This window comes from Equus quagga, chromosome 4, assembly GCF_021613505.1.
Source record: "Equus quagga isolate Etosha38 chromosome 4, UCLA_HA_Equagga_1.0, whole genome shotgun sequence".
NCBI classification, from domain to species: domain Eukaryota; kingdom Metazoa; phylum Chordata; class Mammalia; order Perissodactyla; family Equidae; genus Equus; species Equus quagga.
The window spans coordinates 132,980,463-133,004,767 of record NC_060270.1 but is presented as its reverse complement, the minus strand read 5'-3'; the positions used below and the strand labels follow the sequence as shown (position 1 = coordinate 133,004,767).

The 24,305-nt window shown below is 44.6% G+C and overlaps 1 protein-coding gene across 7 annotated transcripts in view; it reads left to right on the top strand.

Moving 5' to 3' along the window:
* Positions 1 to 169: 169 nt before the first annotated feature.
* Positions 170 to 24,305, top strand: part of LOC124238283 (serine/threonine-protein phosphatase 6 regulatory ankyrin repeat subunit B) — a 291,103-nt gene continuing 266,967 nt past the window's right edge. For all 7 annotated transcript variants that reach the window (XM_046659052.1, XM_046659045.1, XM_046659051.1 and 4 more), the window contains exon 1: positions 170 to 388. In XM_046659052.1, coding sequence (XP_046515008.1) covers positions 362 to 388 — 27 coding nt within the window. In that variant the 5' untranslated portion in view covers positions 170 to 361. The remainder of the gene's footprint in view (positions 389 to 24,305) is intronic.

Below are 24,305 nucleotides of genomic sequence, written 5' to 3'. Positions count from 1 at the left end.
CCCCGGGGCGCGCGGGGGGCGGGCGCGGGGGCCGCGGGCTGCGAGGCGCGGCTGCGGGCGGCAGGCGGCAGCGTCGGCCCGGGCTCGCGAGCGAGCGCGCGGTGATGTCAGTGGCGGCCCGGCTGGCAGCGGCCGGTACTTCCTGTATAAAGGCGGGCGGGCTCGGCTGCAAACCCCACTAGCCAGTGTCAGCCTCGCGGCGGGAGGAGGCGGCGGCGGAGGAGGAGCAGGGGGAGGGCTGTCAAATTCGGGAGCCAGATTTTTTTCCCTTCCCCTGGCAGTCCCTTCCGCTTCCCCGGCTCCTGGCGTGACATCTGCGCACCGGGGACCTGTATGTGTGTGCGCGCCGAGGAGCGGAAGAATGGCAGTGCTCAAACTCACCGACCAGGTAGGGGGCGGCGGCGCCGGCGGGCGGGACCGCGGGGCTGGGGGCGCGGCGCGGAGGGGAGCGCGCCCGCCGCTGTTTACTGGCGGCCGAGGGGAGGAGTGTGCGCGGCCGGCGCGGCTCCGAAAGCCGGCGGCGGCGGCTCTGCCCCTGCGCCGTCCCCGCCCTGGGCCGTCGGCGCTGTGCGCTCGGCTCGGCGCCCGGGGCCGGGGCCGGGGCCGGCGGGCGCCAGGCGCAGGCAGGGGGCTGGTGCGCGCTGTGCGCCGCTGTGTCGTCCGCGGGCCCGGCCGGGCAGGGGGAGGGGAGGCGCGAGGGGCTCCTCCGGCTCCTCCAGTGCAGCGCAGCGTGGGCTCCCCGGCCAGTCCCGGCCAGGGGAGGCTGGTGCGCGCCGCCGGGAGGAGGACGGCGCGGGGAGAGGGAGAAAGGATCGCAGGCTGGGACCCCTCTCCAAGCCAAGCCGGAGACCGGCCCAGACCTCGCCTCTTGAGCGGTCGGGCTGTCTTTATCCGTTTGACATGACATCCTGACTTCCTCTTTAGTAGCTCGAGGCTCTGGGTGCGTGGTGCGCGATGGGGACCCTTGGAGGCGGCGCTCTCGGCTCCGGCCCCATCTCTCCCAGGAGGAGGTGCAGTCCGGCCGGGGGCTCCACTCACAGGCAGTTGGCTACCCTCAGCCTGTGTCTGTCAGCTTTGTTGCTTTCGTTGCCGAGACACCACACAGGGCAGCCCTCGAGTCCTGGTCCGGAGAGGTGGGGTTACGTGCTGAAGCGGTTGACAGTCCTTACTGCAGTTCTGTGGAATAGCAACACCCCACCTTGTCGGACTCTGCTGCTCTGAGGACATGGGCACTCACAGGCGCCCAACCAAGTTGCAGCTCTTTTCTTTGCAGCTCTTTCCACGAAAGAAGGAAACAGCTTGCTCTTTTTTCTCCTGCCATTTACTCATGGATAGTGACATGAACATTGTTAGGTGGAGAGGCAGTCTTGACTTTGACACTAGCGGTCCAACATGCCAGTCCTTCGTATTAAACATCTGCTTCTCCAGTGGGTCGCATCTGGTGCCTTGCTGTCTCCGGTTAACATCCAGCCGGAACATCCTGCGACTTAAATGCAATCAATCACTACAAGGATTTGCTCTCCTGCCTTTTCGATTCAAAGTTTTGGTTTGTTTGCCCTAAGTATTTATAGGCTTTTTTCTTTTCTTTTCTTTTTGTGGGGTAGGGATCACCAAATTAAAATTCATGTTATCATTAAATTTAGCAGGAGGAGCAGCCGGTAATTGTGGTGCACCTACCTGTTCCCATTGGTTCCAGAGCATTTAAGTGTTTGTAAGTTGCTGTTAGGATTCCCTCCACCTTTTGGTCACATAGTTCGACAACTCTTATACATTTGCTTGTTTTAAATCTTCCAGGGTTAGTCTGTCTTGGTCTTGACATCTTTGCCGGTGCAAGTTAATTCCTAAATCTTCAAAGTACAAAAAATGCTACTCATAAGAGTTACTGTTATCATCACCTACACAAAAGAATTTCACATAGAATTTTAAAGTTGTAAGGGATGCCAAAGCTGATCTTAGCCCGAAACCTTCATGTTTTAAAATGAAGAAACTGAGATCCGGGCAAGTAAAGCCTGTTTTGCTGAAGGACCACAGCTGTCGGCCAGCACAGTGGAGACTAGCTCCTGTCTGCTGCCTTCCAGGCTCGTATGCTTTTTACTAGAGCTTGTAAGATGCCTCCATCTTCTCATTGGATTTGTTGAAAGGGCTGTACGAAGGCAGCCTCTCCTAAATCAAGATCAACACTAGTGAAAAGTGTATTATTTAGTCTTAGAAAGGAAGTTATTCTTTAGGACTTACCAGAGTAGGGCTTTCAAAGATGTTTACCTTTAAAAATGTTTCTGAATACATCCCTTCTCTTCTCCCAACAAACTAGTCTTACTGTGGAAAGAAAGAAAGAGTTGCATAACCTTCATTTGGTTCCATCTCCTGATGTATAAAAGGAATCTGAGGAGTTCTAGGATTCAAGAGCAGCTAAAAAGTGTCAGCCTATCTTGGGGCAAAGCCAGGGGTAGGCTGGCTGAAGAGGTGGTCTGGGCGGGCTGGGGTGCAGCGTAAGCAACCATGGTTTCTGTGGGGCTTTAGGCCCAGGAAGTGTGTGCTCGTTCTTGCCTTATATAGTCTTACCTTTCAGCTGGAAGCTAAATTCTTAGAAGCTGGTTCTTAACGTCACCAGAGGCTTAAAAACCCTTTGCTAAACCCCCAACTCAAGAGTTTTGCTCCATCGTTGTGGGTGGGGGGCCACCTGCTTGGAACCCCTGTCTTAGAGTTCGTGGGGTACCGAGGTCTCCATCCAGCTATTTGTAAAGCAATCACTTCTTCATTCCTCCCTCACCTGGTTAATGCCCTATTTGTGAAGTGACTCTTTTTGCCAGGGCTCTTGGATTTTTAGCTTGAGGAGACATTCTTGCTGTTGATCACCTGAATTACCAGTTGTCATGGTGGCCGATGGAAGGAGTGGAAGAAGACATTTCCTGTGCTGCAGAAGCTGGGTGCAGGAGCTCGTTGGGTTGATGGTGGCCAGCACATAACAGACAGTCCTGCATGACGTCTCAATCATGCATGAGGAGGAAAACTCCTTTTCTGAGCTCTGTTTTGGGAGAAAAGAAAGGGGGAAGGGAGAGGCAAGTGTGGTTTTCAGTTTTTTGTTTTTTTTTGTTTTTTTACTATCAGAAGGAACTAGGAGCTATTTCTACAAACAAACAAACTTCACATTTAGCACTTCTGCATTTGTAACTGTGTCTCTTCTGTTTTCCTCTTCACACACACATCATTTTTCTTGCAGCGTTGGGGGACCAACCATCCTGGTTTGCCCAGGACTGAGGGGTTTCCTGGGAGGTGGGACTTTTGGTGCTAACACTGGGAAAATTTTAGGCAAACCATGTGGAGTCAGTCACCCTGTGCAGCACAGAACACACTCACCTATGTAATTAACATAATAGTGTAATTATTTCCTCACAGGTGGACATTAGGAGGTTTATTTATATCTTCGGTAAAGTGAGGTAATTTTAAGTTTGTGAAAGAAAATTCCGTTACATAGACATGTAATGTATTTTGGCTCAAGGTGGCCATGAAACTCTTTGTAGTTTGATTTGAGATTGAACTTTTGGGGGCTGCTCGTTCTGTCATATAAAGACACTACAGTGATTTTAAGTGTGTGGTCATATGTCTTCAGCCTCGCCCCCCAAAGCAGTTTCTCAAAGTTACAAAGCAAGAATGGTAAGTTCTGTTGGACCTCTGAAATGTTCACTGTTCTTATCTGAATTTGCTGGTGACAGCAGATGCCCCCTCCATCTCCAGGGCTGCCTGTGGACAAACTGTGTCAGCAGGTGGCCCTTTTTGGAGCTTCCTGCCCGGAGGCCTTCTGGTTTGGTGTCCCCTTGCCAAGTCCTAGCTCACACTTGAGTCACCCATCTGCCTGCCAAAGGCAGTGGCTGGCAGCTGTGGCAGTGGCAAGAAAGTAGAAATCCTGTCACTTTGCAAGCGGCCTTTCTAGCCCGGAGCGTGGGGCCTTGGGATGTGTTGCATCTTTTCCTGGGCTGCCTGGCCTTCATCGCTCCCTCCGGCACTGGGCTTACAGCAGATGCTGTGCTCCAGTCCTGCCTTCACCAGAGAAGAAGGGACAAGAAAGGCTTTATTCTTAGGACCCTTCTCTGGTTGATTTGGGATCCAGTTACATCTAGCTTGGGGAGTGCCCTTGAGCGCTGGTGTTTCACAGCGGGGACCTACTAATGGCTTACGTTTATTGTGATCTGGTTGTATACTGGGCCTTTGAGGTGCATCATCTGTCTTCATCCTCACAGCCATGCCAGGAGGGAGGTGTGATTCCTATTTTATAGGTGAGGAAACAGGAATAGAGAAGCTACTTGACTTGTTCAAGGTCACACACCCGGTAAGTGATGGAGAAGCGTGTCCTGCCCTGACAGTCTGATTGCGCAGGTGGGGCTGCAGTCACAAGGCTGTACTTTTAACAGTTGAAAGGGCAGTGCTGTCCTCGAACTCAGGGATGCCTGCTCTTGTTTCCCGGGCAGCCGTCGGGTGAGCCACACTCCTCCCAGCTCCTGGGGCCGGACCTAGTTCTGTCAGAGTCAGGAGCTGCTCTGGAGGCCTCTGCTCCTGTCAGACTTGTGCCTGGCTTATCCTGTTAGCCTCTCTACCTCCCCACCCTGGTGAATGACATGTGTTTTGCTGATTTTTTTTCTTGGTCATTAACAAATAAACTGTGATCGTTGTAGAAAAATCAGGAAGCTAGATAAACAAAAAGAAATAGTTAAAACCATCTGAAGTCTCTATCTTCAGAGAGAACTGCGCTTGACATCTTGAGTTAGTTACTGCCAGTCTTCTGTCTAGGTAACCAGGTGAAATGTTTAAATTTCCTGCATGATAATGTCACTGTCTTTCTCTTGAGCGCAAAACTGCTATCTATGCTGTCTAGACCAATGACTTTTCCAAATAAACTGAATTTACGCTTCTCTTAAATAAATGTTGGATGCTCTGGTGTAAATCCAGTGGTGACACACAAGGTCTAACCCTGGATTGATTGAAACTTTTTTTTTTAAGATTTTATTTTTCCTTCTTTACCCCAAAGCCCCCCGGTACACAGTTGTATATTTTAGTTGTGGGTCCTTCTAGTTGCGGCATGTGGGATGCCACCTCATCATGGCTTGACGAGTGGTGCTAGGTCCGCACCCAGGATCCAAACCTGAGAAACCCCGGGCCGCCGAAGCAGAGCGCGCGAACTTAACCACTCGGCCATAGGGCAGGCCCCTGAAACGTTTTTTTTTAAAGATTTCAACTTTTACTTCCTCTTTTCCTCTAAACAGAGAATAAATATAAACTCAAAAAGGCATAGTTGTTTGTGCCAGAAACAAGACTGAAACATTCTTTAAAAAGATTTCTATTTCAACAGTATAATGTGAATTTTTATAGGCTCAAGTATAACGTGAAATAATTTAAAAATAGGCAGGAGCTACAGAGATCTGATAATCTTGTGGTTTTCAGGCTTGCATAAGCTATGGCTTTCCTTGTTTTCCCCAAAGAAAATTCCATATGGAAGCTCAATATATAAAAGAGATTGGTGGCAGCAGGGGTCCCTAAGGCCCTTTCAAAGATCATTTGGATTTAGTGTTCTCTGAAAACCCCTTTATATGCGAAAACTACTGGTGAGTGGCTCAGTGGTTTTTCCTGACACATCATATCCTCAAACAAACAAACAAACAAACATTTATAAATGTAGGTGATGAGGAGTTGCATGGAATTTGGATGACCATATCATTTTGATCCAAACTGGGACAACTTTGAGAATGGTAGGGTGCACTATTAAATATTAAGCTGGGGAAACAGATGCGACACAGGACTGTCCCATGTCAACCTGGATCTGTGGTCACACTGCATAGGCTCTGTGTTTGCGCGCCTCGGGCTTGACGGCAGCAGTGAACTACTTTGACTAGCAGACTAGTCCGTCACTTTCCAGGCAGGCTTACACTGCAGCGGCATTACAGAGATGGTGTATGACCTTATGCTGGTCCGGAGTTGCAAAATGGCTTCCATCGCATGCAGCGGTGCTGACCAGGTGGTTGGGGAGCTGCAGGAGCAATATGTCAGAAACATTCTGGCTCTTGCAGCCCGGGAGGGGGATAAAGTGATGACCAATGATCACTGTTTGCTGTGGGTATATGATAAGGGAGAGGCCGCATATGTTGTGCAGTAGCCAACCCTGGGTAAGTCAAATTAACCTCTGTGGGCCTCAGGCTCTTCTTTGTCCTCAGGCTCTTCTTTGTAACGTAGAAAGTTTCGATGGCTGTCTTTCCTGTGCCTCGGCGCCCCCTCTCGCTCTGTGCCTCAGCCCTGCAGCGGAGGGTGTGCTCTTTACAAGGTTTGCGCTGTGGTCTTCCTCACACAAGTGGTGGTGCAGGGTGTGCTGGCAAATGAGCTCGAACTTAGCTCTCCAGGTAACAAAGTCAAACACTTAATTTCAGGTTCCAGGAGAGGGTTTTAACCAGCGTCAACCATTTAGGAGCCGATTGCTGCCCTGCCCCCCTTCATTTATAGATAATCTTGGATTATACCTGAGATTATTGGATATATCTAAGATTATTCATTGTACAGAGTAGTGACTTTATACATTATTCCTTTACTACCCAACGTCGTGTTTGCCTTCTGCCTGCCATCAGGCTAGGGGAGCAGGTGTTTTCTCTGATCAACGTTCATGCTTGTAAAAGAGTCTATAGCCCAAAAGGTTGAATGAATGATTCACGACTCTAGTTTTTATTATGATATTCATAATTTTTAAGGATGTTTTCACTTGTCTCCCCTTTTGAAAACTGAAAATTTGTCTAGTCCTCTATTAGTTGGGCCAAGTCAGTAAGACGTATGCTGTTCATTTTTGGGCTGTTTCAGGCTTTACAAAGCCAATGTTTGCTCGTATTTCATGGTTTCGTGTATCTCTGATCCCCTCAGTCCCAGCCTCGTGAGTCATAGCATCCCAGTGCAACCTTCCAAGGTATCTTTAGTACCAGGAGACCATTTTGCCCCACGGGAGCCTCCAGAGCTCCTAGTAAAATTAGAGCCATTTGTAGACACATCTGGGGCCTCGACATGCAACATTTAATCCCAGTTCTAACTTGTCTCTGAAGGTTTCCATGTTAAATTGCTTTCGTTTTGCTTTAGTTTATTTTTAAAATAACACGAAATTGAGAATCCGAAGACCTGGATTCTACTCATGGTTCTTTTTCTAATGGTTGTATGGGCTTGGGCAAGTCCCGGACTTAGTTTCTCTCTCTGTAAAATGGGAGGGGTGGGTGGAGAATCCTCTGAATTCCTTCAAGCTCTGCTGTTCTAAGAGAGCACCCCAGGTATCTCTGCGGCAATCTCTTCTCAACTCCTGGAACCTGGTTTCAAAAGTATCTGCCTTCCGTGAACCTCTGAGTTTCCCCGCAATGTGGGGGTGGCAGAGTTAGAGTTGATCAGATCTGAGAAACACACTGAGTTCTGCCCCAGCGTCAGGGCTCTGTTCCCCAAGAATGTGGTCTTCTAGCATCTCTAGGAGCTTGGTTTCGGGGCCACAGAATCCCTGGGGCTGTTCCAAGCGTTGTCCTTGGGAAATCGCCTTGAGCCTCTTGCAGGGCAAGGGGAGCAAACCGTGCAGACCCGTTTGTCTGTTGTGAGCTGTGGGGAGCTGGGGCCCACCCTAGCCTTCCTCTGAGGTGCTGCACTAGCGAATGGCCTGGGTTCTCCCAGGCATAAGCCTGTCTTAATGAACTCCACAGTAGCAGCTGCATCTAGCAGGTCTGTTTCCCAACTGTTGACCCCAGAGATTGGGTGCAATTGACACAGTGACCACAGACTTTCTCAAGAAGGGAATTCTAGTGTGCAGTCAACAGCCTCTGTGTGTGTAGATGCGCTCCGTCTGTGGAGGAAGCTTGTTTTGCTGTTGAAGACTGGCGAGATAAAGAGAAAGATAGGAAGTGAGCACAGGAGAAATGTCAAGACAGAAAGCCAGGCAGAACTGCAGGTCAACTGGGCCAACTCAACCCACCAATTGTTGTTAAACAATGGCCTCCAAAGTGGTGGTAGGGGGACAACTCTACCATAGGTGCGAGCAAGATGGCTTATTGAGTTTGGGAAAGTAAATATTAGAATTCATATTTCTTTTAAATAGATTTTTTATTTTTGTGTATTTTAAATATACATTCTATACTAGTATATATATAAGATCCTCTTAGCTCTACTTTTCACTTTTTACTACCTGGCCAGGCCACTTGGATTACTGCAGCAGGCTTCCCACTGGCCTTCCCCATCCAACCTTGGCCCCTACTCGCTACTCTCAACGTAGCCATCAGAGGGATGGAACTCAGATCACGTCGCTGCGCTACTCAAAACCCTCCCATCGCACACAGAGTAAAAGCTAAAGTCAAACAGCGGCCCTCCAGGCTCCCTCCACGTAGCCCCTCCGCTCACCTGTCCAGTCATATCTCCTCCTGTCTCTCCTGGCTCCTTGGCTGCAGCACACGGGCCTCCTCACGATTCAGTGCACACGCCAGGTGCACCCCTGCCTCAGGCCCCTGGCTGTCCCTGCTGCCTGTGAAGCTGTTGCCCAGATAGCCGCAGGGTCCGCCCTCACCTCTCTCAGGTCTTTACTCCAAGGTTACCTTTTCGAGGAGTCCTTTCCTGACCACTCTATTTAGAATGCACACTCTACATTTCCTGTCCCCCTTTAAAAATGTTTCCCACATAGTGCACATCCCTCATATCATATATTTTATTTTTTAAAATAAAAGCTTATGTGTAGGAGAGATGCAAATAGCAGGGGGCACAGTTGTTTTTTCTTGGTTAGCTTGGTTAATTCACTACTATATCTTCAGCACTTAGAACAAGGGCAGGCACATGTGAAACGCTCAGTAAATATTGGTTAAGTGAATGATATAAAGATGTATGTGTGTGTGTGGGTATATGTACATGTTCAAATATTTTTCCTGATGAGGCACTCAAACAAAAAATAGGAAAGACTTTTGTAAACAGAGCTTTCATCTGTACACCGGAATATTTGATTTCCCTTCAAAAAAAATTCAGAGAAATTTTTCTGCCCCATCAAAAGATGAAAGGTTACATACTGTCTTCTTTGCTGGTTTTATTTCCCCTCCTTTTAAATTGGGCTTTTGGTGGTGGGGATGGGTTACACTGTAGTTAGTTCTGAGCCAGTTCCATTTCTTTACAGGGGAAGGACCAGGGGGACACTAGGGAGGGGGAGATGTCTACCCTAAATGTTATGGGAAGGGACACTCACCCCCATGGCAAAGTGGATCTCCTGTGTATTCAAGCAATCAAGGAGGGTTTAATGAACTCCGTCTCCATGGCAACGACTCTTCGGGAGTCTTCTGCTCCACCTCTTTCCACAAAGGATAAGAACAGGTAAGAACAGGTACAATGAAATAGTTAGAAACCAGACAGAACTAGGAATGAGGGGACAAGACAATACTCATGCTTTACGTGATTTAATCCTAACAACATCTCTGTGAGAGAGGGGCTATTATCATTCCATTTTGCAGATGAGGAAAATGAGAACTGAGAGATTCGGTAATCTCTTCAGGGTCCATGACTCTGGGATTCGTGTATGGCCAACTTGACTCCCAGGTGCACATTCTTAGCTGTTCTTAGCTGGCCTCCTGGACTAGGCATAGAATCTCAAGAGGCCCTTTTCCTCACGGAGCTTATGGTCTTGTTAGAGATGATATTGAATGCCTTATGCATGGAAGGCCCTCATCAAATCTTTATTGAATACACGTGGTGTGTGGAACAGCTCTCAAACCAGGTATAATGCAGGTTTAGACTACATTTTGGGGTACCGACGAGGGACTCCAGGAGTCCAGAGGTGGGCAGAGTTATTGAGAAGGGCTTCAGGGAGCTGGAGGGCATCCAGCTGATCCTCGAGAAAGGGAATGATGTAGGCAACAGATGGGGGTGGAAGGCATCCCAGATGAGTGACATCCATGTACCGGTCAGGTAAGCTGAGGACTGTGAATTTACTGAAGCATAGGGTTTGTATTTGGAAGGCAGAAGAGGACAGGAAAGAAATATTCAACAAGCTAACTTGGTAGGAGTGGTGTTTGTACATCAACCAACCATCTTTCTCCTTTGAGTTCTGATGGGGACTAGATGTCCTCTCCTGGAGACATAAATTAATGGGTTTGTACTGGACAAAACTCATTGTTTCCATTTGTTGCTTGGGCTTGATCTTTTAAAAATTTATTCATACCCCTCCTTGTTCCAAAAAGTATTGAAGCATAAAGTGAAGTGTTACCTTATGGGTCCTTCTGTCTCCGTGATACCCACTCCTTGAATAGAGTGTTGTGCAAGTTACTTGTCATGGCAACATTTTTGCGGACAGACGGGTGTCCTGGAGCAGCACTGACTTCATTGAAAAGGCTGGGTGGTCTTCATGGTGCAGGACATTGATGGAGTAATGTAGTAGGTTTGGAGATGGCCTGTTTTTAACCTTATAAAAATTTTTTAAATAAAAAGTTACTTAAAAAAATCCAGACTATGGGGAATCTACAGGAAAAAATAATCTCATTCCTTAAAAAAAAAAAATCAATTGTAAGAAAAAAAAACTGGAGGGGAAATATATGGATTAAATGAGAATTAAGGCTAGTTGGATTCTGATTCAAACAGACTTAAAACACACACTTGTATGAGACAGTTGGGAAATTTGAATACTGACTGGATATTTGATGATTTAAAGTATGAAAATGATGTTGTGGTTATGTTTAAAAAGAGAGTCCTTATCTTACAGGACAAGAAAGCAAAAGCACAAAACCTTAGTATTTGCCCAGGGCAACTAAATATTTTAGTGACTTACTCTTTTTGGAAGTTATTTCTCTTTCTTTTTGCTTCTTCCTGCTCCCTTTGTGCTCCTCCTGACCCGTCCACTCCCACTTGATAGAATGTCTTCAGTAGAGTTGTTAGAATCCTTTTTTATTGTTTGTCAGAAAAGCATACGATTCTGCTAGTTTTCTTGCCTAAAGAAATACGCTTCTGAGTTAGTTGTGAGGTTCACCCACCTATTGACTTAAAGTGCCCCTCATAAGTCAGGGCAGATATTTGAGCATCTCCCTTAAAATCACGTCTTGGGCGCCTTCAGGAAGACATAGATCTGGCTGTCCTTGTACAATATTTTAGTGTAAGGTATTTCCAGGGGAATTTAGATATTAGAGTTGCCAAAAATCACTTTGTTACATTAACTTTTTAACTGTGTTTCAATTAAAACTGGGTAGATTTAATTTTTTTATTTTTTGCTTGAAGAAGATTCACCCTGTGTGAACATCTGTGCCACTCTTCCTCTGTCTTCTACGTGGGTTGCTGCCACAGCATGGCCCCTGACATGTGGTGCAGGCCTGTGCCCAGGAACTGGGCCCGAGCCCCTGAAGCAGAGCGCACCGAACTTAACCACCAGGCCACAGGGCCAGCCCCTAAACCAGGTAGATTTTGAAGACGGCAGGCAATTCCAAGGTCTCAGGTTCAACCACCTCGTGCTTCTCCTCTTACCTGAGCAGGAAGTGGGTGGTGGTGTTGCCCTCAAGGATTTTGGGTTGCTCCAGCCAGGCTGAAATATCTTCCTTTATTCCTGCAAGTGTGGAAATCCTTCCATACCCTTCTTAATGGAGTCCAGATTTAAGAATAAGCTTGAGAAATGGCTAACTGCAACTTGAGTAAATGATGTTGTCACGAGTAATTTAGAAGCCAAGTGGTTATTGGGTTTTGGGTACTTTGGGGCCTTGCTGTAGTTGTGTCTGGGGGCCCATGAGGCGAGTGTAACATTTAGTTGCTAATGTTCCTTTTCTTAGCGGCCAAGACGAAACAATCTTCTTTTGAGGAGCTCTGCTCTTTAGCAAAAAGTCTTATATCAAGGTTCCAGGATATTTTATTACTGGATTGATAACTTTTTTTTTTTAAGATTTTTTAAATTTATTTATTTATTTTTTCCTTTTTCTCCCCAAAGCCCCCTGGGACATAGTTGTATATTCTTTGTTGTGGGTCCTTCTAGTTGTGGTATGTGGGATGCTGCCTCAGCGTGGTTTGATGAGCAGTGCCATGTCTGCGCCCAGGATTCGAACCAACGAAACACTGGGCTGCCTGCAGCAGAGCGTCCGAACTTACCCACTCGGCCACGGGGCCAGCCCCGATTGATAACGTTTTAACCTACTGTGTCATCTCACTGAACAGTTTCCAAAAATATTACATGGGAGTGGCGTGGTTAAGAGGGTACTGAAGGTGATGTCTAGAGATCTGGGCCGTGGACACCTCTCTGCTCCTAACTAGCTGTGTCTATCTTCCTGTGACACAACTTTCCTTTATTGTAAAATAGCAATAATAATACTTGTTTTATGGGGAAGTTGTGACACGTGGGAAAGTCTTTGTACAGCAAGTGGCCCATGGAGGTACCCAATAAATACTCCTTGAATCTCTCAGTGGTTCCTCATTTGTCATATTAAAGAGACTAATTCTCTAGGATCAATTTCAGCTCTATGAGAATATGATTTTAATTATTTTTTGTTTTCAATTTATGCCCATTTATCTGGTCTTCTTTCTAACTTAAACAACATTGGTAGAAAGTGTTTCTTTTGATCTATTTTTGTGTGAAGTCTCCATCCTTAGGTTTGAATTGTAGCATTTTTGGTTCCTACAACTTTAGGAGGTACATTTTTCTTTCACTTCGGGTTTCTTAAATCAATTGACTTAGTTTATTTGACTGAAGAATCTTAAATTTAGAAAGATCTAGGAGGATAAATGTGTGTTGAAAAATTCTGAGGAGTTTGCAATCATTCTGGATTTCAGTTGTCAAAAAGAATGGAAAATTACTTATAAGAATGCCACTTCCTCTTCACAGAAGTAGAAAACCATGTCTTTTTGAGGAAGTGTGTAAGAACAAAATAGTTGATAGGGCAGTTTTCATAAAAAATCATCATGGCGGGGGCTGGCCCAGTGGCGTAGTGGTTAAGTTTGCCCGCTCTGCTTCGGTGGCCTGGAGTTTGCTGGTTCCCATCCTGGGTGTGGACCTACGCATTGCTTATCAAGCCATGCTGTGGCAGGCATCCCACATATAAAGTAGAGGAAGATGGGCACAGATGTTAGCTCAGGGCCAATCTTCCCCAGCAAAAAGAGGAGGATTGATGGCAGATGTTAGCTCAGGGCTAATCTTCCTCAAAAAAAAAAAAATCATGGCAGAATTTCTGAAAAGCGTTGGTGTAAAATTTCAAGCCTTGATTGAATATTTAACAGGATAGAAAACCATAAATCTCTGTAAAAAATGTGATTAAGAAAGTCAAATGAAGGATTCTTTGTAAAAAGTCACTTTAATTTGGAGTCTTCTTTTTTCCCTCTTCAGACTACAGAATACCGTTTAAAGAGGAGGTAAATTAAACAGCACTGGCTGCGTGTGTGTGTTTTAATTCTAAAATGTCCTTCAGTTTGAGGGTATATCCAGTTAAGATGTAGGGCAAAATAAAAAGGATCACATGAAAACGGAAATGAGAATCAGTGCCAAAAAACCCCCTCAAAACCCAGAGTAGAATAAAGAAAGAAAAATAGGAGAATAGGAGGAAAGAAACATTTTTATGAAAGAGAGAAGGAGCTCGGAACGGGAGGGAGGTTGACCATGTTACTTTCTGAGGGGAACGTCAGAGATGCCCTTGAACTCTAAGCTGAATTGGTCATCCCTGCTATAGTCCCCTCTTTAAAATAATTTTTAACATTGATCACTGCTCCTCAGCTGCATTGACACTTATTTCTTGGGGTTCTAGGATTGGAATACCCAAAGTGGAGGTTGTAACTTAAGCCGCAAAAAGAAATGACCAGAGTGATGTACCCAGAAGGCTGGAAAGAATCGGGCTGATGGTTATCTGGCTCATCCAGCGGGCTCCCGATGCTGGTACAGAACCTTCAGAATCGGCGTAGGGACCGTGGATAATATGTTATTTTGCACGGTGGGAAGGCAGGTGTTGGAGGCTCCGGTGACTTGTACCTCGTTTCCTGGGACATCTCTGGTTTTAAGCACCCGCTGCCTGTCCCCGTGAGTTGAACTCTGGGAGGCCTTTCCCTCATCCCTGCTCTACCTTTCCAGCTCGCCTTTCCTCAGGTCTAATCCTTACCCCTTTCTGCCATGAACTGGCCTGAGACCCTGGCCGTGACACCTCTCTGGGCCTCAGTTTCCTTTGGGAAATGGGGACACTGGCTTAGCTGAGCTTGCAGCTTCTCCAGCCTGCGATGGCTCTAACCCAGAGGTTGCAGACCACTGTCCACAGGCCAAATCCTGTTTTTATATGGCCTGTGAGCTAAGAATAGTTTTTACATTTTTAAATGCTTGAAAAAGATCAAAAGAATATTTTGAGACACATGAGAATGATATGAAATTCAAATTTCAGTGTCCATAAATACAATTGTATCAGAACACAGCCCTCCGTCATTTGTTTGTATATTGTCTGTGGCTGGTTTCGGGCCATCAGCGTGGAGTTGAGTAGTTGCAACAGAGCCTGTAGGGCTGGCAAAACTGAAAATGTTTACTCTCTGGCCCTTTACAGGAAAACTTTGCCAGCCCTGCATTAAGCCGAGTCCAGACTGGGACCGTGCTCTTCAGAAATCGAGTGCTACACTCTTACAGCCTTGGTATTACCTAAGCTGCACTTTGATCTCGATTTAATTAGATTGCGCTGGGAATTCTTGGTTTTATTATTTTCTCCAGGAGAAAGTAGAAGCTTAGTTAGCTTTCTTGGTATGCTTTTAATTAAAAAAAAAATCCTTTTTAAAACAATAGTTTGTTTGTACTCAGACCTTTTTTGTTTCCCTCTAGGAATCACTGTAGAGAAGGAGGCCATATGTTTATATTTTAAATCATTTGCCTTTTAAACTGGATTTTTAAACTCCAGATGTGGACTCAGAAACAGTTAAAATGAAACAGTCCTTTTGATTCTCTCAAAGAGCCGAGATCAGGGAGGGGATCTTTACCTCTTGCATTTGAAAGTAAGACAGAAATCTTGATATTTTCTGTTTCCCATTGTGTGCTAAAAGTACTATTTTTAGTTTCTTTGAGTAGAGACTCTAGATTAATATGGGGATGGAAGTGGCTTAAATTTTATGGAGAGCCAATTTACACAATTAAATACATTTTAAAGATACACAATTATTACAAATGGAAATTATAAAATTAAAAAATCTCAATAGTATCTACTTGTCTAATGTTTCTCATTATTCTAGAAAGTTCTCTCTGAAGCTCAGTCTGGTAATTTCCGTGTGAGTTGTGAGTGGGGGTGAGTGAGTGAGTGAGTGTGTGTGTGGTTTCCAGTGTTCATGTCATAATTGTAGAGGGAATTTGCTTTCTGCTCTCGTGCTTCCAGAGTCATTTGAGTTCTTCTTAAACCCCTTCTAGGCCTGGAGTTCTTTTGATCTTGGAAGAAGATGGGCACCTTGAGCTGGTTAGTGAGGGGCAAAAGGGAGGTCAATGAACACATGCCATCTTTCATTTAAAAGTTAGCTTCGTTTTTCTCTTCTGATCCTCCAGAGAAAAAGAATTAAGAGTGAAGATGCGGGGCCGGCTCCGTGGCCGAGTGGTTAAGTTCGCGCGCTCCGCTGCGGCGGCCCAGGGTTCGGATCCTGGGCGCGGACATGGCACCGCTCGTCAGGCCACGTTGAGGCGGCGTCCCACATCCCACAACTAGAAGGACATGCAACTAAGATATACAACTGTGTACAGGGGGAGTTTGGGGAGATAAAGCAGAAAAAAAAAAAAAAAAGATTGGCAACAGTTGTTAGCCCACGTGCCAAGCCTTAAAAAAAAAAAAAAGACTGAAGATGCTTGTTGATAAAGAAGATTTGTAAAGAAATTTGTGTAGTGTGTAGCTTTAGAAAACCTTGGCAGCAGCTCAGTACCGACGCTCTCTGACGACTGAACAACATGATAAATTCTCTGGGGAGACAGGAGGCAAACATGAGCATCTCCATTTTTCAGAGGGAAACACTGAGGCCAGTGGTTGTCATTTGGCTTGCTGACTCTTAATGGGGTAGAGCTCTTGTTTTTCCTGGCTCAGTCTGATGTGCATTTCATTTGCCTGTCCTGTTCTTAAACAGCACTTGTAAAGTCACGTGCCATCTCTACAGTTATATTTAGGATCCAGCCTGAAACACTGTATAAACACCCTGTGATAGATTACTGAAGTCGGCCGCCTGGGTAATTATTATGTGGTTTTAGTATCATATCATCTACCTTATCCAGATTAGAATGTATCACCCGCTTCTAAGTTGGTCTAGGAGAGGGAGCACATTGGGTGCTGGGCCCAGGGGACATTGCCTCCTGGCTCCCCCGTGGGTGAAGAACCTGGTGTTATAGAGGAGGCCGTGGCCTTCATTCTTGTTTGAAAACACTTGTCACTGGTGAGAGTGCTGAAATACTGGGCTTTTCCATGTCCTCGCCCCCAAAATACCTCCACAGTGTGCTTTGTTTTCTTTTTTAGAATTTCATGAGAGGTATCTGGAACTGCCATCTGAAGGGAATGTTTGTCACAGAACTACTTAATCTTTAGACGTATCTAAATACAGATGTATTTAATGAGCACTTTCATTTTCCTTCTTACATGGAAGGGGGCGAGTGTCTTCACTGAGCCTCTCACTTCTGGTTTTAATCCATTTTTAGCCCCTTGATTACCGTGTGGCTTGGGGAGGTTGGAGCTAAGCCACTTATTTGCTCTTCACTTCTGGGGGGAAATTTTTGCACCCCCGTTTTTCAGCATGCAGGGCTCCACTTAACCTGATGGTAGGTTAGCAGTAACTGTTGAATGAACGAAGGATCTGGTGCCAGTTCCTGCTGCTGTGTTTTCTCCTTCCATTTACCTTCTTTCCTCCTCTTGGAATCTTTCCCATGAAGATGGGGAGGACAGGACGTGATTTTTTTGTTCTATAAATCGCCCTAATAAAAGGATTGGTGGCAGAAAATATTGCCAAGTTTTTTGGTGGATTTTTTTCTTGGCACCTTGTTAAACATGTATGATCAAGAATTTTGCGGCTGATAGCTCAGTATGTCATGACATGAACAGATCTGAAACAGCCCTGCCTCTGCCCCCACCCCAAGTCAAGGAAAAAGTATGGGAAGAAATGTTTGGTTATCATTTTTTTGTATTTGCAAGATTTTAGACAGGGTCAGCCCTTTAAAGGGTTGCACAGGAAGTCCCTGTTAACATGGGTTTTGTGGTTTCAAGTGTCTAGCCTAGTTGGGCCCAAGGGAGGCAGATAGAGTCCCTCCGTGATCCTGGGTGGACCGAGGGGAGGGCCAAGCTGGGCCGTCTAACAATGCCCATGAGCAACTCTGCAACATTTTTACCCCCAACTTCCACCTCTAACAGATTTTTTTCAAATTATGTATCCCCTTGCATGTTTTTTTGGGTTGACATCTAAAGTTTTTCATCATAACGTTAGAAAGATACAAAGGATGTAATTCCTGGCATAATATAAATGTTGACTTTTTTTTTTTTTTTCCTTTTTCTCCCCAAAGCCCCCCGGTACATAGTTGTGTATTCTTCGTTGTGGGTTCTTCTAGTTGTGGCATGTGGGACGCTGCCTCAGCGTGGTCCGATGAGCAGTGCCATGTCCGCGCCCAGGATTCGAACCAACGAAACACTGGGCCGCCTGCAGCGGAGCGCGCGAACTTAACCGCTCGGCCACGGGGCCAGCCCCTATAAATGTTGACTTTTAAAGTGAAAAAGTTATATCACTATTTAAAGCGTATTGAATGGAATTTAAACACTATTGTGATTTGGTGTGCCTCATCATCACTTAAAAAATACCTGAGCAAGCACTCTTTAATAGTTGAAAATTTTACATTTTCTTTTTCTCCTTGAGCTCATACTTCCAATCCACTTCCTCAAGCAGAATTTTGTCCAAATGTAATACATTAAAAAACCCTGGTTATCCTATGATACTTTGCAATAAAAATATGATCCTAAGGTGCTAAGAGTTAAATAAATTTCTGGATTCAGTTTATCTTCCTAATAATTCATTAACAAACAGGTTATCAAATACTTGATAAATTATTAATAAAACCTGTAAAGTAAAACATTCTTATTTGAAGTGCATTTGTTAATCTCTCCATGAGGCTTGGTTTCTTGTTTTAAATCAGTTCATGTGTTTATGGAGAGCATAACTTTTTGCTGGAATGATAGGGAGGTGTTAATTAAAGGAAGTTCTCTTGACCTGCGGTATTTTGAATGTGCCCTTTCTTGGCACCAGGACGTTTTCACACCTCGGGGGCAATTCCCTCATCAGAATCAGAATGGGCGAGAGTGGGAGAAGGACGATTGTGGATTGTGGAGAGGGGAGTGTGAAAGGGCAGTAGCGGGACTGTCAACCACAAGATGCTTTTTAGGAATGTGTACATATGGAAGCTGAGGATCTAGAATGTGATTCCCACACAACAACCTGGGCCTGCAGGCGTCTCGAAGTCTTCCCATACTCCAGGGGTGCAAGGCCCCCAGCGTGAAGCCCACTGCTGTGGAGAAGCAACCGTGGAAGAGCTGATGTCATCACGGGGGCAGCCTGCATTCCCGTGCCTCTGGAGTCCCATCCGTTGGCCAAGTCTGGGTCACTGGGTCACCTCAAGTGTGCATGACAGACATATTAGTCAACTCTCATAGGCAATACAGATCTCCTTTGAAAGCCTGTGCCTGTGATTTTGAAAAACCAACCTAGTATGTGTTAAAACTTTAACTTTTGAAGGTGAGGTAGAGGGATATGTGATAGGTCTTTACATATGTTCTCACTTAAAAGTATTTTAAATTAATTAACCCACATAACATTTCTTTCATGATCTCTGTATTTCTGTAGGACAAGTAGATACTTGTTAAGTAGATACTTGATGAAAAATCGGTTTTGTGTGTGCAACTATTTGATCGGCAACTTCTCTCTCCAACATTTGAAACTATTTGATGCTCATGAAGTTTCCTCTCGGATCTGTTGAGTCAGGTCTCTGTGTGGCCCTCCTTATATTCCACTCTCTACAACTGATTGAATAATAGCAGGATGTTACTAATGGCGTTACACATTAGATTTTAAAATTTAGTTTAGAATTTGATGTATTTGAAAGCTGATTTCTTATATTTAAAGACCCAGATCCTGCTTTTATAACTGATTTTTGTCAAACCAGTTGCTTGAGGGAGTACCTCTGGCAGCTGTGTCGGTTTGTTTGTCAATTCCTGAATTAGCTAACCAGTTCCCTGATTTCCCAAATTGAAAATAGATATTATATCTGGGTAGTGACTTTACAAAAAATGAGTTGAGATATCTAGATATAAAAATCAAAATGATGTATGGTGGTCTGTGCGTGTGGAATGGATTCGTCTGGCTTTGTGTGCAGTGTTTCCACAGCATCAAAACGGTTCTTCAGAGAAAAGGCTGCTGATGACGCGTGTTGCTGGTTCCTCTCGTGCTCGTCTCTAGACCAAACAGAAACACGCATCCTCTCTGCCAAGTATTCTGTGAAGTCACAAGGCAGGCCCTGCAGCACAGCGGCTTTTTCTTGCACTTTTCCTTTTCTGGCTGCAGGAGATTTAACCTCTTCCTCAACTATTTTTACCCACTTTTTTCAGTTGGGGGATATATGCTATTATTTAGTACGTCTAGTAGTATAAATTCTTTTTTAAAAGAATAGATTTTATTTTTTAGAGCAGTTTTAGGTTTATAGCAAAATTGAGCAGAAAGCACAGACTTCCCTTGTACTCCCTGCCCCAGCATACGCGCAACCTCCACCGCCGTCGACACCCGGAAGCAGACTGGTGCAGCTGTGACAGTCAATGGACCTGTGCTGACGCATTGTCATCCAATCCATAGTTTACATTAGGGTTCACTCTTGGTGCTGTACCTTCTGTGGGTTTTGACAAATATTTGATGACATGTATTCACCATTGTAGTATCATACAGAATAGTTTCACTGCCTTAAAAATCCTCTGTGCTCCATCTGTTCATCCCTCCCCCGCAACCTCTGATCTTTTTATTGTCTCTATAGTTTGCCTTTTCCAGAATGTCGCATGGTTGGGTAGATACTTTTTGTTGTTGTTGTTGTTGAGGAAGATTAGGCCTTAGCTAACGCCTGTGCCAGTCTTCCTCTATTTTGTATGTGGATCGCTGCAACAGCCTGGCTGATGAGTGGTGGAGGTCCGTGCCTGGGATCCGAACCTGCGAACCCGGGCCACCAAAGCAGAGCGTGCAAACTTAGCCACTGTTTCACAGGGCCAGCCTCAGATAGATTCTTTTTAAAAGGGATATAATAGGATAAGAGGATTTTGGAATTTTAAGGATCTTAGTTTCCATTCTGTGTCCTTTTCGTGCTTACCAAAGTTGTATATTTTTCCACAGTTTGAATAGAAACCAACTTACTTATCTTGACAAACAAAAGAGTACTTTGCATTATGTAAAATCAAGTTAAATATTTCTGGGAGAAGTAAAGAGAAACATTAAAAAAAAATCAAGGTGGAGAAAGTAGAAAGACATTCTTTCTGTCCTTGAGAACACAATTCTTAAGCTGACTTTGGTTGCCATTTTGATAGCATTTAGGGAGATCTTTGCATTAAATAGAAAGAGATTGCTTTCAGATTGAGAGAATGAGTATTAAATAGAAATATGCTCAGTTTTATTGCAAGGTGGAACTGGAATCTATTGAGGTGAAAGGTATTTGGAAAGGCTAACGTGCTTTACTAGTGTCTTGGAGAACTCTTGTAGAGTAGTGAATGACTGTGTTGGCCAACCAGCTGCAATGGCCAAATGGAGATGTTCTCTTCTTTGTGCTAAATTGGCCGGCTTGCCCCTTTGCTTTATGAGTTGGGGGTGGGTAGCACTATCATAGCCGCCCAGAGTTAGCTCTGGGGCTCAGGCATTTTGTGTGGGAGATGGAATGGTTGAATTACTTTCACTGGCGCTCAGTGATCCAACTGGCAGCCTTGATTTGTCAGAGGGTTCTCAGAGGTGACCACACTGAAATCTCTTCCTTTGTTCTGAATCTGACACTATATCATTTTATTGATTTCTTTAAGCTGCGTACAGGTTCTGTGTCAACCACAAGTGGGGTTTTGTGTTTTCTTTCCTTTTTGTTTTCTGTAGTCTGTTTAACCAGGGTCTGTTTTGCAGGAACTTGTGACGGGGGGGGGGGGGGGGGGCAAGCTGAGTCTTTAGGGCTGTGACACTAGGCTGTTAATAGCTTAAGAGGCTCTTGGTTATGAAAGTAAGTCATAAAGCCACAGAAGGATTTAGCTTTTTGAGAAAGTAAAAATCTACTTAGCATGTTTATGAGAAAGGAGCGAGAGTCATTACCCCATTAGAGCAAAGCATTAAAGCTCCAGCATCCAGCCAGAATATTTCCCATAGTTTGGCAAGTCGCTTTAACCCATGGCTTCCCACACTTTGAACCTGTTTCCTCCAGTTGCTCCATCACATGCAGGCTGCTATGTACAGATCACAACCCAGGAGAGGAACAGGTGAGAGCTCGATGCCACAGGTAGCATTTTAAGGCATCAGGCAGGCCCCATTGACTAGCTCTTGGCTGCCATGGTCCCAGCCACTTTCCTGCAGCAGGAGAGTGTGTGGAACTCCTTGATGGACATTTTGCAATGTGACAGGCCTTCTGTAACTCAAACTCCCTAGCTTTTCATCACTTCCTGCAGAATGTGTTGTAGGTAGGCCGAGGGATTCGACTAGAGACTAGGGGGTGATACTCAAACTTGCTCATGGGGTGAGGCTCCTGGATGGTCTTCAGGGTGCACATTGCTCAGAGTGCCACAAAATAGGAATATCACTACTTCTGCCATATGAAAAAGGTCCTGCTTAACTAGCCGGAAATATATTTGTATTGTAAGTAGTGCAGGTCTTTGTATCTTAAAATTTAACAACTTAAAATCGTTTAAAGAATCATATTTCTAGAATCTTGTTTGAACACACACACGTAGTTTTTGACTACCTGTTGCCTTAATTTCTTGTTAGATCATGTGGTGGTAGGTGCTAAGGTTTTAGAGAAATTGATGGAAAAACTTATGAAAGAGTAAATGTCCTAGGAAAAGGACTCCGTTGTTTGATTTGCATGGTGAGGCAACTTGGATCTGGTCATAGAACATGGACGACCTGGGCATGATAGTTGGAAACCTCTAGACCAAAATGCAGGGAAAACTGAGAAATCCTGGTAGCCTGCCAGAGGCCTGAGGGACCCTTGCTAGTTCTCTGTGTGAAGTTGCCTGATGTGGTTTGCAAATGGATTTCACTAAAGCGAGTTCCATCTCTTAATGTCACTAGGTATAGATGTCTGCCCATCTTTGCAGGCACTTTGGGAGATGATCTTCTACCAAATGGACGTGCTCCATGCTTGTTTCTAGGAGGCCTGATGCTTTATTTTCTGCAGAAAAAAATGTAGATATTTCAATATGGTAAATTCTATTCAAGCATTTTGGCTTTAGTTTCCCTGTACCCTCAATCCAGCAAAGAGACAATGTCCTGGGTTTTTTTGGGAGATAGTTGTCCAACTTTCCATTCATTTTCTTCCTCTTGGCAGAATGAGAGTTACTTTGCTTAATTAAAACTGGAAAACCATTGTCAGTCCTTGTATAAGGTACTAACCCCTAGGTCATTGACATCAAATTTCTTTTGAGGTGATAATTTCCAAAGCCACTAATAAGATGTGAAGTACCTCTTTGGATCAATCTAGCAGCAGATGTGTTTGGAAAATGCGGAAATGATATTGCTAACTTGCTAACTGCTTTTTGAGGGATAATGTAATGGGGTGTAGTTTGATGGGTATTTCCTCTAATAAAGGAATGCAGGCAAACTTTTTTCCTTGGAGTTTAAAGTGTATATATTACTCTAAAAGTCTCCTGGGAATTTGAAACTGCTACTTGCTTGCTTATAACTTTCTGTCATTTTATTCCCAGCAGTGGAAGCAAGTTTAAATCTTGTTTAAATCCACAGCAAACTTTCTATATTCTGAGACTCGTCGGTAGGTGCTAACTCTGAATCAGTGTTCTATGTAAAACCATGTGAAATGATTCTGATACAATATGGAAACTACAATGTCTACCATATCGTCCATGATATTTTTTACTTGGAGGCACCAGAGAAAGAAGACTGAAGAGGGGTTGGTGAGGGCAGTTGTGATGGTGTGCATGTATCTTGAATGCTAAACTGGGTAGTTTATATTAAAAGGCTGGTGTGTGGTGTGTGGGAGTGTGTGTCTAAGCGTCTGAGGATGAGTCTGGCATTTGGACACAGGTGGTTTAGTTTAGAGGGTTCCCGCTGAGCTGTTGGGGTGGATTTGATGTGGCGCGATGGGGCCCTGGGAGTGTATGGCAGATGTGAGGGCCACCTTGGGATGCTGAGAGGGGAACAGCGAGGAGGCATGAGGTTTGGAATTTTAGAAGGTTGGGAGGAGAGGGATCGAGCCAGGCTTTTTACCTTTTTTACATTTAGGGAGGGTGAAGAAATATTTGAAATGGAATGAGCAATAATTGAAATAGTGATAAAAACTGTGGAAGTGGGTGAGTTCTCCAAGTGAGAGGAGAACTCAAATGGATGCTCAGTAAAAGGACCACCTACTTTTGCAGGCAAAGACTACACGATAGGACTCTGCTTTTATGAATTAAAAATACAGCAGATTCCAGAGTATTACTTGGCTAAAGTTAACTAGTGGTGTTCTATAGATGTTTAGAAGCTTTTCTTTCACAATCCTTTTAGAGGAGTTTCCGTAGATTTTTTCAGAGAAGGAAACATCATAGGAATACTTCTATGGAAGTGAATTTTTGTATGAGCTTCTAAGCCTCACTTAGATTGTCCTCTACCCACAGGATAGGTTAATTTCTCTTGGCAGCACACTGGTGAGGGAAGTCGATGACCTCTGTCTTTGAACTCGGTTGCCCTTCTCTGACACAGCCCAAGTGACACCAAACCGTACTAGTTAAGTTTTCTTTCAGTGAGGGCTACTAAATTAAAAAAGCCCATTGTGATGAATTCCCCTTGGAACAAACAAAATGGAATACAATTCAGTTTTCCACCAATAAATGTTTATTGAGGCCTGTAAAATTTCATGTCAGTCTCTGGGTAGAGCCCTCAGATACGTCTTTCAGTACCTGTTCTACTGATTTTTCAGGATAAATCTTGGTGTTTCCATATTAAGCAATTCAAGTAAAAAATTAATAGTGAAATAATTGCCGGTATGATGTGCCTTTTTGATTATAGTAAATATTTAATGTTTCCCTGTAAAATAATTGTATTCTTGATAGAAACCCAACTATTGAAAGTGCAACAAATTAAGTACCTGGATGACAATAATTATTAAATAAATATGTATTTTAATAATTTAT